The sequence below is a fragment of the Beta vulgaris genome, chromosome 3 (genome assembly GCF_026745355.1).
Source record: "Beta vulgaris subsp. vulgaris cultivar EL10 chromosome 3, EL10.2, whole genome shotgun sequence".
Taxonomy (NCBI): Eukaryota; Viridiplantae; Streptophyta; class Magnoliopsida; order Caryophyllales; family Amaranthaceae; genus Beta; species Beta vulgaris.
Window position 1 is genome coordinate 56,133,427 of NC_079204.1, and position 17,956 is coordinate 56,151,382.

At 35.4% G+C, this 17,956-nt stretch overlaps 1 protein-coding gene across 3 annotated transcripts; it reads left to right on the forward strand.

Moving 5' to 3' along the window:
* Nucleotides 1-1,507: 1,507 nt before the first annotated feature.
* On the forward strand, nucleotides 1,508-14,520 carry LOC104889708 (phosphoglucan, water dikinase, chloroplastic). Of its 3 annotated transcripts, none has more exons than XM_048640060.2 (19): nucleotides 1,508-1,897; nucleotides 3,302-3,923; nucleotides 4,879-4,965; nucleotides 5,052-5,183; nucleotides 6,328-6,453; nucleotides 6,539-6,717; nucleotides 7,195-7,279; nucleotides 8,566-8,718; nucleotides 8,810-8,862; nucleotides 9,408-9,616; nucleotides 9,721-9,830; nucleotides 9,980-10,050; nucleotides 10,225-10,342; nucleotides 11,184-11,270; nucleotides 11,352-11,438; nucleotides 11,525-11,601; nucleotides 12,107-12,272; nucleotides 12,649-12,760; nucleotides 13,354-14,520. In XM_048640060.2, exons 1-19 carry the CDS (start codon nucleotides 1,707-1,709, stop codon nucleotides 14,256-14,258), a joined length of 3,570 nt encoding a protein of 1,189 aa, XP_048496017.1. In that variant the 5' UTR covers nucleotides 1,508-1,706; the 3' UTR covers nucleotides 14,259-14,520. The 3 variants fall into 3 exon arrangements, with proteins under 3 accessions (XP_048496017.1, XP_048496015.1, XP_048496016.1); XM_048640058.2 differs by having other exon boundaries at nucleotides 1,509-1,897; nucleotides 9,712-9,830; XM_048640059.2 differs by having other exon boundaries at nucleotides 1,509-1,897; nucleotides 9,712-9,830; nucleotides 12,107-12,263.
* Nucleotides 14,521-17,956: the final 3,436 nt, after the last annotated feature.

A 17,956-nucleotide genomic window follows, 5' to 3' on the forward strand; every position in this document is an offset into this window, starting at 1 on the left:
TTTTTCTCAATATAGTTAATTATCAGACAATAAGCATGTAAATATATCAAAAAGAACTTACTATGTATCAAATTTTAATAATTATATAAATTACTTGAGACCATAATATTAGACTTGTAAAAAAAAAACGACAGATATAAAACCGACATGAAAAAAAAAGATATTGAACAAAAGATTATGCATTCAAGGCCAAATAACCTAAATTTTTTTGAATCAAAACCATTCAACCAAAAAAATTATGAGAACTTCAAATTTTTAGATTGATGAGGAAAAGTGCCTTACTAGGCTGTCACCTCGCAAGCTCGCACAGGTTAATCCGGCCCAATTACACAGACAAAACCTTTTGTCAGTTGGGGAAAGGTAAGGGAATCCCATCCATAAAACCTGAGTGTCTCTAGTGAGATATAAAACTTACCACCATATCAAGTACTATATGATTATTATGAGAACTTCATTCCAAAAATATCAATGGCGAAGTATAATGTCAGTATTAGAATGTTTTTATTGGATTTAGACAATGTTTTCAGTTTCATTATGAATGACTATATTAATAAGATTTGCTATTTATAGAGTATATGGTGTGTGTTTTGTTTCATACATATAAAAAAAAGCAAGTAATTAGAAATAGCATCTTCAAACCAAATGTTTTCGGCATTAAAACAAGTACTGTATGACCCAAATTTCAAAATCGATAGTCTCCAAAATGATGAAAACTAAAAATCATCTTATTATAACTTGAATCGATCAAATTAGGATTTGTTCAGTATTTCTGTTCACCTTATCTATAGTCCTTGTAAGAAAAAAAAAGTTTAGATGAGGTTGAATAAGGATTAATAAAGTTCAAATAAATTTACGTTAGTTCGGTTCATAAAATAAGGTTTGCCACACTCACAAAATACAACTTTATAAGTTCAGATAAAATCTGACAAACTGATAAAATATACTCCAAGTTCGGATAAGTTCAGATAAAGAAAAATAAGTTGAAAAGAACTCAATACACCCTTATTGAACCGAAAATGAGAAAAAAAAAACTACCATTGAGCTTCATTCCACTGCTTTTGGTCGACATACTAATAGTAAAGTACTATGACTTAAACATCAATGTGAGTGAGATTGGGATTCCACCTTTTTCCTACTTGGGAACAAAAGTGGTACTTACAAAAATATAGATCTTTTTTGGACAATTGAGTCGATTAATGTAGATATTTTAAAGAAAAAGACACAAAAAAAATGAAGAAATGGTCCCCTAAAAAACTTTTTTTTTTCTACTACAATGAGTTTCATACCGCCTTCGACGAGTGGATTAATTTCCTGCGGAAGTTTACATAAACACCTCAAAAGGCAGTATACCTTCCCGTTGGGATTTTTTCCATATCCAAAGCTCGAACCCGAGCCCTTGATTTAAAAACGAGAGACCTTTAACCACTCACGCTAACTCCAGTTGGTATCCCGAAAATAGCTTTACCCCTAAAACATTAATGATATTTTGAATGGTGCGCAATTTTAGCAATTTCTCCACATTAATAATACTTTATCAATGTTCTTGAGATTTGTTTTCACCGTCTTATTTACGTCTTCTTCTTCATTTCATCACTTTCATAATTCAATGATTTAAACTTCTCTATTTTTCTTCTTCACTCACTTCACTTACTTCAGTCACTCATTTATTATTAATTTTCGCAAAAGTTTCTATTTTTAGCAAAAAAATGGATGCTGTTGGTGTGATGAAGTGTCTTCATTACAGCAATAATTTCCAAATTCAGCAGCAAATTCAACGCCAATTTACCTCTTTTCGTAACCCTAATTCCAGATTTTTGAGACCTTTGTATTTCAAGCTTCCTTCTTCAACAACTTCTCGTTCTCAAATTTTCTGTGGAATTTCCTCTGTTCAAACTAGGTGAGAATTTCATTGTATATTTCTTTATTTATTACTTTAATTGTCTTAAATTTGTTCTTATTTTAGCTGGGTATTTCATTGAAGTTACTAAAAGTAGTAATTTTTGTCACCCAGTTAAGTATTAGCTTAGGTGATGGAAGTGAATTTACTATTTATAGTAACTTTTGGGAAGTCTTAATGAAGTGTGGGGATCCTGGGTTTATGTCATATTGAATTTATTAATAAGGTTTTATGAAATGGAGATATTGTGGAGTGTACATTGATTAAATTTTGGTTGATAATGTTATATGATAATCTTTATATAAGAAAAGAAGTGTCTTTTGTTATTAATTTGGAAGTAATGTTATATATGTTAATCTTTATATAAGAAAAGAAGTATCTTTTGTTATTAATTTGGGAGTAATGTATTTGAATTTGTTTTGCTTCCACAACTAACAAGATAAATCATTTTTTCTGTCTAAAGGTTGGACTTTTACTAGCATTTTTCATTGTGAATGTTAGCTAGCTCTAAGTCTAATGGGTGGGGTGGTAACTGTACTAACCGAGGCATGGGATCGAATCCTGTCTACATCTTTCTCGTATGTGGCTCTCCATACAACCCTCCCCCCATCCTCCAAAAAAAGAAAGAAGAAAAAAATTACTTTGCTTTGAACTATTATGTATGCAGTATATGTAGAAAAGTGCTGTATCTGGTGTTTGTACGAGGAATAACATTTTGTTGATATGATTACATTTTGGGATTATGGTATACTGAATTGGTATCCGCTATGTTGGTCAGTGTTACCTAATTCCCTAATTCCCTAATTCCCCTGCGAATTGCGAATTGCGAATTGAGAAAAACGAATTATGGTTGGTTTAGGTTCATTTTTTTTACCCATTTTGGGCGAATTGGCAAATTCAAAAGGCGAATCAGGTAACACTGATGTTGGTTGTTGAGTTATTGAGCTGATTGTGTATTGAAACTCTTAAGTTTAGATTTATTGAGCTTGTACTCTTGTAGGAATTTGGAGCTGTTTATTTTATCAAATGAGTGCAAATCTGCCTCATTTCGAACATTTGCCGGTAGTCCATGGGGGTGATGACTGATGAAGGAATAGTCTCAATCAGTAAAAATATCTTTTAACCCCATGTGGCTATATGGCACTAAATGAAGGATATAGTAAGGAAATAAAGATTGCATTAAGATAGAAGTTGAACTAGATTGACTTATAGGCCTTTCTGCATCAAAGTTTCAATTGCTTGAGGGGTTTTTTCCCCCTCTAGTTTGTAACTCTAAGCTCGAGGATTAAACTAAAATTACAATTTGATGCCAAAGTTGGTATTACGCTTTTCGTCTTATTTCTCTTTTTGATATGTTCTTATATGTAATATAACTTTCTTAAGTTGAATTGCCTGTGGTGGCAGAGAGGAGGAAGAGATAATGAACAATAACAAAACAAGGTCAAGACGGGAACATGGAAAGGTGCAGTTAAGCATCTTGTTGAAGCATCAAGTGCAGTTTGGAGAGTGTGTTGTAATTTTTGGGTCGTGCAAAGAAATGGGGTCATGGGAAAAACCAGTGACGATGAATTGGACAGATAATGGATGGGTTTTAGATTTGGAACTGAAAGGAGGAGACTCTGGGGAGTTCAAATTTGTAATCATGGGGAAGGATAAAAGTTTGAATTGGGAATCTGGTGACAACCGCAAGCTCCAAATTCCAGGGGGCGGAAAATTCACATTGTTTTGTCACTGGAACATGACAGCTGAGGCTCTTGAGATCCTGCCTGCTGAATCCGAGGATGACCAGGGCTTGGCTGAGGTTTTGGTTGATAACCGGCCTTCTGTTAGTGATGCTACTGTTACAGATTCAGAAGCCCAGACGAGTCCTTTTGTAGAGCAGTGGCAGGGGAAGGCTGCCTCATTCATGCGATCCAATGAGCATCACAATAGAGAAAGTGATCGAAGATGGGACACTTCTGGTCTTGAAGGTTTGGCTCTAAAATTGGTTCAAGATGACCAGAATGCCAGAAATTGGTGGCGGAAGGTACTATGATTCACTGCTTCCACTTTCTATTCCGCCTGTCCTGAGTGTCTTAGAAATATTGATTAAGCGCTTATATATAACAACTTTAGTTGAGTGACTCTTGTATGGGGATTGATTTAGTCTAACACATACCCCATAGCGTAAAATATCCTTTTGACATGCATCTGGTCACGTCGATGGGTTTAAGTCTCAAACGCAACTCTTTTTATCACGTGTCCTTGCCACAGTGTCAAGATCCACCAAGGTGTGTGGTTCAGGGACACTCTGCATTATAAGCATAGCCTACTTTTGAGAACTTTTATGAAGGTAGACTTGCTGAACAGATGCATAAAATGGATGATGTGATTAATAAGGTCGAATATAAATTATTTACTCCCTTGACTCATAATAGAAGGCCTATGCATAAATTTTAGAAGCCATGCAGTATTTTAATACAAATTTTCACAATTCACCCTTTATTTCCTTTATAAGCACTTAGTGCAATATCTTTAGTGTATTGACCTTCCCTTTTTCTGGATCTATGGGGTCCTTAATGGCAAGCTACAATTTAAAAGGCCTATGTTGAAAAGGAGGGAGTATTGCCTTCTGGTGTACAGGAGGCTCATCATTCGTACGCTACAAATTGAAATATAGGGTGATATCTCTCTTTCCTGTAATGTTCCCTTGTTCTTTCTCTCCAGTAGGAATGACACCTGTACATCCTGCTAGTTGAGTGTGCTAAAGGGAGTGGTGGCATAGACGCATAGGTACTGTGCTGTAGGACTGATACCTGTACAACTGAAGATTTATCTTTCTGTTCTTTGACTGTATATGTAGATAACCAATATACCTCTTTCAGCATTTGATTTCTTCAATAAAGTAGGAGCTATATTGATTTAAAAAACTGATGCACGTAGACCTAAATTCAATTTATGTCAATGAGATTTACTAATATTGCATGTCTTTTGTCTGCAAGCTTGAAGTAGTTCGTGAGCTAGTAGTTGGAAGTTTGGAAAACAATGACCACTTGGAGGCTCTTACTCTTTCAGCGATATATCTTAAGGTATGTCATATGATTCCGTTGGCTAACATCATGTTGTCTTATTCCACCTTGTTGAATTCATAATCGATTGTTATCCCGTCATGCAGTGGATAAACACTGGTCAAATCCCGTGCTTTGAAGATGGAGGCCATCATCGACCAAATAGGCATGCTGAGATCTCGAGGCTCATTTTTCGTGAGCTGGAAAGAATTTATTGCAGGAGAGATACCTCACCGCAGGTAGTTGTTGATTTTATGCTATAATGCTGAAGTGTCGAAAGCCTTTCTTTCCCGTACTATCATTGTCATCTTCCTACTTGGTAAGGTTGATCATATATTCATATATACATATGTTCAAAAGATAACTTCTATTATCTACTGCCATTTTCTTTTTCTTTTAAACCTCTTATGTGGATCTGGGTTGAGATTTTTCATACTGATTGTGAATACAGTAAACTTCCGACTTGCAAGTCTCAATTAATTATGTATGTGTTTGTGTCTAACAAGATACTCTCCCCGTTTCACTAAAATGGTTACTCTTCATATTACTTTGACCATCATTTGTAATTTATATGTGAAGAAATATATAATCGTTTAGGATCTTGTTAGATTCTTCATATTTTCGAAATATCAACCTTTAATATTTTTCACAAATACATAATAAAAAAATTAGTGCTCAAAGCTTTACATTGGTAAGCGTAAAAATTGAAAAGTCAAAGTGCAACTATTTTAGTGAAACAGAGGGAGTATAAGATTTCACTTATTTGGAAATTTTGTTGTATTTGCTTTTGGGTAATCTTTGGCACTATACATAGAAATTAATGTAAAATATTAATGTTATGTTTTGTATTGCTTAACTTGTGCTTAAGTGCTTACTGATGTTTGGCGCTTGGCACATTAGATAATCCAACTTCTAATGCATTCATTTTCTTGTACTCCACATCAAAATACTTGTTGCTTTGGCTCCTCAACATTGAACTTTGACCACTCTTTCTCTCATCTCAAAGTACTTGTTACTTTTGCTCCTCAAACCTCAGAAGATCCTTTTTCTGATCCCTGCATCATCAACCTTTGATCTACAACACACAAAAAAGGCCTTTAGACATTTTATATATAGCTAAAATGGTTATATTAACAAACCTGAAACCTAGGCAAAGAAGAGTGAGAACATAAATTCAGAATCATAGCCCGGGCCCCTGGATAAATGAGCTGGAAGGCCTATTGTATGAAGTTTACACTCAGTTTATTTTCTGTTTGGGCCAGTTTGCCTCATCCTGTCTGAATGATGTCTAACTTACCTGTCCTGGGTGTATATGCTCTGGCAAGTGCTCCTTTAGCCTTTTGTGTGCAGTGATGCTTATTAGTGCCTCATCTTATTGTGCAGGAAAGGCTTGTTATTCGCAAGATTCACCCCTCCTTGCCATCTTTTAAAGCTGAATTTACTGCATCTGTTCCTTTGACTCGAATTAGAGATATTGCTCATCGTAATGATATCCCTCATGACTTCAAGGTTCAACTTTGTTCCGTACCACACTGATCTTACTCAAGATTGTACATGGTGACCCTTTTTTTATCATTCTTTTTCTTCCTTCCAGCAAGAAATTAAGCATACAATACAGAACAAGCTCCACCGAAATGCTGGACCTGAGGATTTGGTTGCTACAGAAGCTATGCTGGCAAGAATTACCAAAAATCCTGGAGAGTTTAATGATGCATTTGTGGAGCAATTTAAGATTTTTCATGAAGAATTGAAGGATTTCTTTAATGCTGGAAGGTCTATTTTATTGTCTAGTCTGGCTTATGATTTTTGGTTTAGCATGCACGCATTTACTCTAATCTTTTCTTTTTTAGAGTAAACCATTTTGCTTTCGGTGCTGTGATTGTTGAATTCATTGTTATGGGATGCCCCAATTTTCTATCTTTTTCAACATTTCAGTAAAATCATGATAATTAGCTTTTGATAAGAAAAGATTTGTTTCAGTCTGCGGATTCTTTCTGTTTTTTTTTGGAATGTTATGTGTCTAATGTTCTTCTCACATGCGTTTGAGATTTTTCCAGCAATCTCAAATGAGAGAACACTAGGTTTTTTTTTACAGGTTACAGTCTTTGTAGTTTTTTTTTTTTTTTAACCTTTATTGAACTCATTAGTTAGATACTTAGATAGAGCGTTCCCTCTAGCCATTAAAACTTAAAGGCCTTTTGGATACTTCGAGTTTGAAAGCTTCCTAATGTGGCCTTCTCGACTTTGCAGCCTTGTTGAACAGCTGGACTCAATTAAAGAGTCTTTGGATGAAAAAGGCTTGTCTGCTCTCACTTTGTTTTTGCAGCAGAAGAAGGTATGTTCCAGCTTAAGATTTTCTTCGAGAAAACCTTATTTACTCACTGTGATACATGTGTGTGATCTAATTCTTCATTTCAGCATCCAACTTGTAGTTCTCCTTGGATATTGGCTCCATAATTTTTAAACTTTAGCCCCACCTGGCCAATTAGATTGTGGACCTGTGATTTGTGCTTGTATAAGTGTATATTGACATTGGTTCTAGAAGTGACTAGTTGGCTCAGATATCTTATCATTATTATGGACATGAGAATTTCTGTCTAGTCCATCATCACCCGTATTAGCTGAAATAGCTTGTGGTTCCACATTATTAGATGCTAAAGTATTAAGCATTTAATATATGGAGCTTTACATCGACTATATCTTTGTTGTCAAAGCACCAGAGAACATGTAGCTGATGAGGATCTCTTTGCTTCTATGAAATAATATTGTTATTGTGTTGTCTTTTCTGGATATGTAGCTTATCTTATTATGAGTTCTGTTCTCCACTTGAAGAAAACAGAAGTGGACAAATTCTTTTTTTAGCACATATAATTTCCAAGAAATCCGCCCATCAAAGTGAAATAAGATAAATTCAGAGAAATTTGCTAAACCAAAATGAGATCGTATATCATGACAACCAACAAATTGTTTCTTTCATGCTTCATGGGGAGTCTTCTCTCAGGAATCTGTTTCACTTGCATTGACACTCTAATTTCTTGCAAATTGAGAAAGCTTTCCAAGGTTATGTAACTAATCTCCTTTTTGGTATAACCATGTATTGAGGAAGTATATATTTGGTGTTTGAGGTACCTTTCGTTTCCCTTTTTCTGATACTATTCACATTTTATTTGCTTGTTGGTAGTTTGGGGCTTTGGGCCTATAGCAGTTATATGCAAATGAGTCAGAAACTCAGAATGATCTCACTTTGATTAACCATAGATCCTTAATTGTTCAAGATGTTTAATACTCTATGAGTGTAAACAAGAGTAGTACTATTTTGAAGGCTGGAACTAGAGTATCATGATTTCATGGATAAATATCAGGTAGTTGTTGAGTTTCACGTAAATTGATTTTATGGGAGGACAAAGTGAGGTGCGCTTTTTAGTCCCGACTTTGGAAGATGATATATATTTTTGGAGATTTCTTCAGAACTGATGTACTATATTATACTGTCTTCTTCATGCTAAAAGAGCTAGAATGATGAGTTTACAATGTAAGCATCTTTGTTAATTATCAATGACGTGCTCTTCAAATTGCTATGCGATTCTGGTGATAAAAAATCTTTCTGTTTCCCCTTTCCAGAGTTTGGATGATTCAGAAGGGTCAGGTGTAAAAGTAGATAAACTAATCAAGGTCATGCAGTCCCTAAATTCTCTTAGGGATGTACTGATGAAGGGTCTTGAAAGCGGCCTTCGGAATGACGCCCCTGATGCATCAATTGCTATACGTCAAAAGGTTACATTTTATCAATTCTGTTCATGTTCAATTTCATATCCAGGGATAGTATCTGATGGTTCTTCTTTCTGTGATTTTTTTGCCCGTGCAGTGGCGTCTTTGTGAGATTGGCCTTGAGGATTATTCGTTTGTTCTTTTGAGCAGGTATCCTCTTTCTGTACTCCAGTTATTTGTGCTATTGACGAACATCGCTATGGGTTTAAGGAATATGTTTACACTTTTATGGCCATGCCTATGGTGCAGATGGTTTAACAATAGTGTGGGGAATTAACTGTAAAGTGTTGCAGTTGGATACATACTTCATTTAGTTACATACATTCATCATCTTAAGGGTTGAACACACCTGTTGCAGGTCCCTTTAATCTTGCTTAAGGGTTCTTCCTTACCCCAACCCCCACCCCCCCAAAAAATGGAAAGGTTTGGTAAATGAGTGGTCAAATACAAAAAGGCTTAGGTTGTTGCTTGGTGTTATTCTAAGAGCAGTATATGGGCAATCTTTTAACCAAGCAATATTGATGGTAGTACATGTCTGAAAATCTGAGATGGTACGTCGGGACTCGGGATAGGAAACAAAGCTGAAAAATCTTTCTATCTTAAGTTTCTTTAGTACCTTGCTCCCTCCCACCTCTTCAAAAGTCAAAACCTCCTTACCGAGTTGTACAGTGACTTCTAAGCCTTTTTTATTCCAGATTTCTCAATGCACTTGAGGCTTTGGGAGGAGCAAGTTGGCTTGCTGCAAGAGCGGAGTCAAAGAATGTTACATCATGGAATGAACCGCTTGATGCCCTTACTATTGGAATCCGTCAGCTGGGACTCTCAGGCTGGAAATCGGAGGAATGCATTGCCATTGGGAATGAACTCATTGCGTGGAAGGATAAAGGTCTTTCTGAGAAGGAAGGTTTGTTAACTTTTCTGTCTTTTGTTTTTCGGTAAGTCATGAGATGGAAATTTTTCATGTTTGTGTGATAAGCTTCTCTTAACATCTTATTGAAGGAAATGAAGAAAGTAAGAGGATTTGGGCTTTAAGGCTCAAAGCGACCCTTGATAGATCGCGGAGGCTGACTGAAGAATATTCTGATTCCTTACTAGAGATATTCCCACAAAAAGTTCAGGTAGAGAGATATGATGCACCTCCTGGCAATCTGGCATTGTATTTGTATTTCTTGAAACATGCTAAAGTGAAATAGAGAGAATAAACGTTTATATATTGCTAAAATGCTAATTGAAGATTCTGATAGTGACAAGGTTTTGGGTCTCGCAGATGCTGGGAAGAGCTCTAGGAATTGCTGAAAATAGTGTGAGGACATACACAGAGGCTGAGATTCGTGCTGGGTAAGAAGAACCTTTTCAGTAGCAATAGATGATTTATCATGTTGGAAACATAATTGATCGACTTAGGTGTAACTTTGGGGGAATCAATGCAAGAAACGCTCCCACCCAATCATATCCTTTTTTGTCTTAGAAGATTGCTATGTTACTGACTTTCCCTTCAATGTTACTCTCCAGTGTAATTTTTCAGGTCTCTAAAATTTGTACCATTCTTCTGAAAGCGGTCAGACAGTCTTTGGACTCTCAAGGTTGGGATGTTATTGTTCCCGGATCTGCTTATGGAACGATTGTTCAGGTTAGTTTATATTGTATTATATCATTTATTTAGTAGGGTCCTGTAAATTATTATGAGTGCTTGAATAAAATATGGATTCAGTATGGAATTATTAGTTTTAGAATAAGGAAGCGAGGTATGTCTAGCTCTTGGTTGAAGGTGAGCCCATCAACTGATTTTAGAACTGCACTGCAGTGAGAATGGACTACCCTTAGTTCAGATTTATGGCTGATTGAACTAGAAAACAAAAAGGACACATTTCAGTAAATGCTGAGAGCTCAATAACTGAAATCGAATGCCTGTTAACTAAAATATGGGAGCACCTTATGGAACTGAATTATGGCTTCCTAATGTTTGTCTCTCTTTGCCCTTGTGGCGTCTTCTTATGGATTTTCACCTCTTAAGACAACTCGTTGTAGCTCAATGCTTTTGCTAATGAATAAGAATCAGCATGTTTCTAAAGCTGACTTCCTACTTCCTGTTTTTGTACTCTAGAAGTGATCTGGGATTTTTTTTACAACAACTAAGGAGTTTAACCAAACCAATTAACCAAGCCTGAATCAAGAATCCTATTGACGAGGGATGATGATTATGCTGAAACAGTTTCTAAAGTTCAATTTGGAGGTCTGATGGACAGAAGATAAATAACCACCTTTTTGCTGTTTTTGTCCAAGTTTATCTTAAACTTGGCACAACATACAGAATATACAGGTTCTAAGTAGAATGCTGCCTTTGCACTATAACTTGAAGATCTTTCATTTATTTTGTAGCGTAACATTTTCCCTGAAATTGGGTTTAGCATTTACAGCTATTATATTTAAATAACAGTGGATCTCCTTGTATGTTATAATTTCTAACGCAGGTTGACAGCATAATACCTGGGTCACTTCCTTCATCTGTAACAGGGCCTGTAATTCTTGTGGTTCGCAGAGCTGATGGAGATGAAGAGGTATGAAAGATCTCTGAATGTGTTTAGCACATAGTATTGAAGACCCTGAATTGTATGTGTAACATTAGGGATATTTGGCAGGTGACGGCTGCAGGGACTAATATAGTTGGTGTGATACTTCTACAAGAGCTACCACACTTATCCCATCTTGGTGTCCGAGCTCGACAAGTGAGTTTTGCTGTATTTGTTGTTCATCTTCTATTTCATAGTAGATGTTTGAGTTTGGTAGTAACAATACAAATATTAATTCACAGGAGAAGGTTACCTTTGTGACCTGCGAAGATGATGATTCAGCTTCTTATATTGAGAAACTTAATGGACAGTATGTCAGGTAATATCATCCGGAATTTGGCCCTTAACAAACTGTTTTTTTTTACTCCCTCAGTTCGAATGATTTAGCTTCCTACATTACTCTTTACCTTTTCGTTCACCCACATTACTCTATACACTTCCCTTTTTTGGAAAGAACCCACTAATATTTCAATACATTTCTTTCCCACTACTAAAATTAGGGTATTACTCACTCTCTCATAAAAAAAAAATATCCACTATTTCTTATGAAATCAAATTTTTAACAACAAAACATACCCCACTAACTCCTATTACATCTGTTTCAACAAAATAACAACTGATATACAAACAACTAATTTCTTATATATGTATCATGATAAGTGTAAAGAGCAATGCGGGATGAAGGGAATAATTCTTTAGTATAAATTTTGTCCATCAAAATTTCCCACTGATGATTTTTCAAATTGCAAAGTGTGAACTGAAAACTCTAGGATTTTTATTTTCTAGTACTCTGTAATTCAAAGGGTCCTTGTAATGCCATCTAGGATGGAAGCTTCCTCAGGAGGGGTGGATGTACAGCCATGTAGCCCAGGTGAAACGCATCATGAGCCCACCGTAGACATTCCTCCAAATCGGGATCTAACTACGGAAGAGGCTGTTGAGTCTGATGATTCTTCCGCCTCCCTGAGCGTAGCTCCGCAGGTAAGCAAGGTCTAACCATGTTGCTTACTTTGCCTGATGTCTGTATTCCTAAGCTTTGAGTGAACTGAAGGACTTGCAGTCTATGTTACTCGGACTCGGGTACCCATGTGCGGCATGGTTATGTGTCCAATTGTCTGATTCGGCTATTTTTTGGAACTTTTCAATTTTTTGGCCTAAAATGAAGTGTCAAAGTGTCCCATCCATGTCCGAGTGTCGAGGGTCGGACATGGGTACTTGAGGTGAAATGAAAAGTCCGAGCAACATAGCTTGGAGTTTTCATTGTGAAAATGTTGATAAAATGGAGATAACTTTGCTTCAGGTGATATCCACCACCATTTTGCTTTGCGGAGTAATTTTATTGATTAGTGCCCGAATTTTGGTTCAGGTAAATCCATCTGAAGCTGTCATCCTGCTTGCTGATGCAACGCCACATACTTGTGGGGCTAAAGCTGCTGCTTGTGGACGTCTATCTTCTCTTTCAGAAGCCTCTGCTAAAGGTGTAGTTTGTTTCTTCTTGTTGTCAAGCACATTTTTTTCCATCATTGGATTGAACAACAAAATCCATGCATCTGGAATATTGTGTATCGTAAGCAGGGTCTTCTCAAAAAAATTGGTGGCCTTGTGCTAATCTTTATAATTGGAACATCAAAATATGAGAATTGATACGCTTTTCTATGACCTCAATTTGACATCTGAACTTTTTTTGCCGGGAATTTGACATCTATACTTATCTGAACCTATTGAACTTCTTATTATTATTTGAACTTATTGGACTTGTTATAACTTAAGTCAACTTATTGGCACTTGTGGATAAACTTATTGGACCTTATAGGAACCTATTTGATGAAATAAGTCGAAATAAGTTGAACTGAACACTACCCTATGATTACATTATATACTCCACGCTAATTATTTAATCAAAAGATTTAATAAGTAGACCTTGGGAAATCAGAGAAAACTAACAGGTTTAGCTTTTCTGTTTGCATCATTAAGAAATTTCCCTCCAAATTTTGGGGCCCTATGCTGTGGAATACCCTTATAGACCCATTTGCATATGATTGCTTCTAACTTGTATGCACTTTTATGGCAGTTCACAATGAGCAAGGAGTTCCAGCTTCTTTCAAGGCCCCTGCAGGAGCAGTTATCCCTTTTGGCTCGATGGAATTGGCATTAGAGGCTAACCAGTCTCTGGAAACATACAAGTCCTATATAGAACAGATAGAAACTGCACAGGTTGCAGATGGTGCCCTTGATAAGCTGTGTGCCGAGCTTCAAGAACTGATATGTTCATTGAAGCTCTCAAAAGAAATCATTCAGAGCATAGCAGAAATCTTTCCAAGCACTGCTCGTTTAATTGTTCGGTCTAGTGCTAATGTAGAGGATTTGGCTGGAATGTCAGCTGCTGGGCTCTATGAATCTATTCCAAATGTCAGCCCTTCAAATCCTACAGTCTTTGACAGTGCCGTAAGTAGGGTTTGGGCTTCATTATACACTCGACGAGCAGTTCTTAGTCGGCGGGCAGCAGGGGTAGCCCAAAAGAAGGCCCAAATGGCAGTTTTAGTCCAAGAAATGCTTTCTCCAACTTTGTCATTTGTACTTCACACACTCTCCCCAACTGACAATGACAGAAATGTGGTTGAGGCTGAGATAGCTCCTGGTCTTGGTGAAACACTAGCTTCAGGCACCCGAGGCACTCCATGGCGCCTATCCTCTGGAAAATTCGACGGGTCTGTGAAAACGTTGGCGTTTGCAAACTTCAGTGAAGAAATGCTGGTGGGCAGAGCGGGACCTGCTGATGGCGAAGTTATTCATTTGACTGTAGATTATAGCAAGAAACCGCTGACTGTTGATCCTGTTTATAGAAGGCAGCTTGGTCAGCGACTCTGTGCAGTAGGTTTTTTCCTAGAGAGGAAATTCGGGTGCCCTCAGGATGTGGAAGGATGCTTGGTTGGCAATGATGTTTACATTGTTCAGACGCGCCCTCAACCTCTATAAACAGGCCATATCTACTCAGTCCTATCTTGCATGGTATCTGATCACTTATTGTGATTTAGTATGTATTTATGTTGCTTAATAGTACTATGGCCTATGGAATACTCATAAGCCCCCCCTTTTGCTGTAAACTTCAAACTCCAATAACAAAATGGAAGTTTGTGTAATAATAAAAGGGCCAGTCTTAATTAATAAGTATGTCAAATAAGTTCATAGAAAAGAGAAACTTTTGAAGTATTATTATCAAAATTTAAGTTAAGCTTAATGACGGCTCAAAAGCATTTAAATAGTTCTAACCAAAAACCCTAATATGAAATTTAATTAAAAATAAATTTCGAAAATTATTAAAGTGTTGTTTTCGGATGCTAAACGATCCTGGATGGCCTAAAAAAGCATGTAGTTCATAGCATAGTGGTGGATTGTATTCGTTGTCCCATTTTCCTTTCCAAGAAGGTACGTTTTTTCACCATATACACTTGATGAATTTTGTTTGCACCTTATATATTCACAAGTTTCCAAATTCATCATATACCCTCGATGTTTTAAAAGAGTAATGGGGAGGGGGGGATACTGGGGTGGTGGGGCAGTGGGGGGAAAGGGTAATGGGTGGTTAGGGTATAAATTAGGTGTTAGACTTAGGGTTTGGCTTAGGTTTAGGTTAGTTAATTAGGATTAGAGAGGGATCAGGGGTTAATGACTAACGAACGTTAACGCTGTTAGTCATTGACTCATTGGTAAGTGGATGTATTTTCGGAAAAGTGGGGTATATGGTGAATTTGAAAATTTGTGAAGGTATATGGTGCAAAAAAAAATTTGTCATGCGTATATGGTGAAAAAACTGAAGAAGGTATTTTATTAAGCATGTTTTTGACGATTAGCTTGTTCGTCGACCCTTCCTACGTCAGTTACAGTCATTTTTTTTCCTAATATTAATCATTTTTTATGTGATAAAGTCAGTTTGAATCCACAATACATTATTTATAAATCCAGTCCACCCAAGATATTTTTCTCTTGATTAATGTTTTCATTACATTATCTTGATTTATCATCATACAAATACATTTTTTATTGCATATTCTAATTTGAATAAAAATGGAGTATATATTTTTTTATTTTGAATTTTATGCGTTTTCAAGATCAACATGATGTATATTATGGTCCCATACTCCCAAGTCCCATGTACACGATCGAATTACCTAGGGGAGGGGGGATGATGGGCGTTGTATTTGTGTCCCACAGGCCACAGTCCAGGCTGTTGACTTCCCATATTCATGCTTACTGTCTAATTGAGATTCGATTTCTAAAGCATGTACCCTATTGTCATAATAACACTTGATGAGGACCACAACGGTCAACGGTCAACTGTCAATGAACATTGAATTGTAGTGTCATGCGAATGTTGCTCTAAATGATGCATATCTAAATCTAGAATTTATATTCAATTAATCTCTCCTTATGTTATACATACTGAGGTACGTGTTCAAGTATCTGACTCGATTTTTTTTGAAATTTTTTAAGATTTTTGCCCAAAATGAAGTGTCTAAGTGTCTTACTTATGTCCGAGTGTCGAAAATCCGACACGAATACCTGAAGTAATACAGAGAATCCAAGTAACATAAATATCTCCTTATTCGATGATGTGAATTGGGAACAATAACACAAGTTAAAGTAAAAGATTCAAGTTCCCACTCTTGAATCTCAAATGGAGAGACTAGAGAGAACATGACGGGGTTTAAAAATGGTAGTGAAAGAGGCATTATCTTATTGTAAATGTTCCAAGGTATAAATTTTACTTCCTTTTGTTACAGAATATAAGTCGTTTGATCATCATTTCAACATAAGCACGTAATAAGATAATAGTTTCATAACATTAGTATAGTACTATTTGTATTTAATTTTATCCTATTTTCGCTATATTCTTTTGTTAATAAATATAGAGTAAATTTATTAAGGTGAAGAGAATGCACCCTTAACCTAACTTATTAAGGTAATTGTACTATAGAGTAAATCACCAAAAGTAAGTACAAAGAGCTCATCGAGCCAGTATGATTTACTCCACTATAACCCAAGCTGCAATCTTGTAAATAATAGATCTTCTAGGGAAACATTCAGCCAAATAAATATTTGCCTTTGACCTTTGGTTTTGAGCATCATGGCTACAAGTTGAAAGAGATTATGGACAGTGAGCAATCGAGAATACTTGGGTAATACTTACTGGTCACTCTTTTGACGATCTATATTTATATATATTTCTTCTGTTTTAAGGTACCTATAATACTTATGAATTGAAAGAACAAGTTTGACTATTATAATCTTTTTAACTATTTATTAGTTCAAATTATAAAAAATTGATATTTTTTTTATCAAATATATATTAAAACTAATCTAACAATATTTTATCTATAACTAAAAGAAATATTATAGTCGAAGTTAATATATAAATAATGCAAAAAATCAAAATCTTGTAGACAATTTTAAACAAATAATTATATCAGAAAATATTTACAAAGATTACATATTTTTCTTAGTCCTTTATTACAAACTTAAAGTCGATCTTTATATATATATATATATATAACTGTCCCTAGTCTTTACAAATTATTGTACTATTTAAATAAAGAGAGAGATCTATGATGGGAGTATTCTTTGTAATATTCTTAGGGGGCGTTTGGTTGAGAAATTTCAAAAAAAGGAATAAAGTTCCTTATTTCTCTTTGTGAATGTTTCGTTAGTGCTTTTTTTTTCAAATTCTTTACCTTTTTTTTCCTTTCAGGATTACCCCATTTCTCCTTAGATTAATTCCCTACCTCCTCCAAGATTTGGGATTACCCATATCCCTCTACCATACAACTATTACTACTAGCCTTTTGTGCACGCGATGCATGCGATGATATTTTTAGGCCTAATACTAAGTAGTAAACAAACTGAAAATGCAAGTTAGTATGTAAGTTCACCTCTATTTTGTGAATAAGATTCTTCCATGTTCTTTTTCTGTTGTCATTCATTTTTGTGATTTTGAATAGTTTTTTGTTTCTCAAGTCTTATATGCGCATGTTCTTTTATAATCAGTATGAGTTCTTTACTATATATCGTCATTTTTTTTTTTTGGTTTATTCATTTGTAATATTATATATTTATATGGATTTCAGTAATTTCTCTATGATCCCAAAATTGTAACCAAAATATAATACAATTTTAGTTTTTTTTCCTTGTCTAACTTCTAAATTCTGATTTCACAGGATATTTAAGAATTTTCATCATTTTAATTTTTTCTCCTTTTCTAAATGTTCACACTTTGAGTTTCAATTATATTTGAAAGGAAATTTAAGTTTTTCATACACAATTTGATTTTGCATGAAATGGTCGTTTTTAATTTTTCTCCTTTTCTAAATTTGAACACTTTGATTTTCAATTATAGGTGAAATGAAATTTCAAATTTTTCATACACAATCTGATTTCGCATGAAATGATTTTTGCAAAGCATTTTATAGAAATAAAATACCGTTATTTGTTCATTATTTATACTTATTTATTAAAGTGTTTTTAAATAATATTTGATTGTAGTTCAAAGAATCTTATTTCTACAAAATGGAGGTGAACTTAAATACTAATTCATTTCTTTTTTTACTTCTAATATATTAGGCCTAAAAATGTCATCGCACGCATCGCGTGCATAAAAAGCTATGTATGTGTAGTCGTCA

Coding starts and splice junctions, on each gene's coding strand:
- LOC104889708 (XM_048640058.2), top strand. CDS start 1,707: ATGGATGCTGTTGGTGTGATGAAGTGTCTTCATTACAGCAATAATTTC. Junction 1,898..3,301: donor ATTTCCTCTGTTCAAACTAG/GTGAGAATTTCA, acceptor CTGTGGTGGCAG/AGAGGAGGAAGAGATAATGA. Junction 8,719..8,809: donor CAATTGCTATACGTCAAAAG/GTTACATTTTAT, acceptor TTGCCCGTGCAG/TGGCGTCTTTGTGAGATTGG.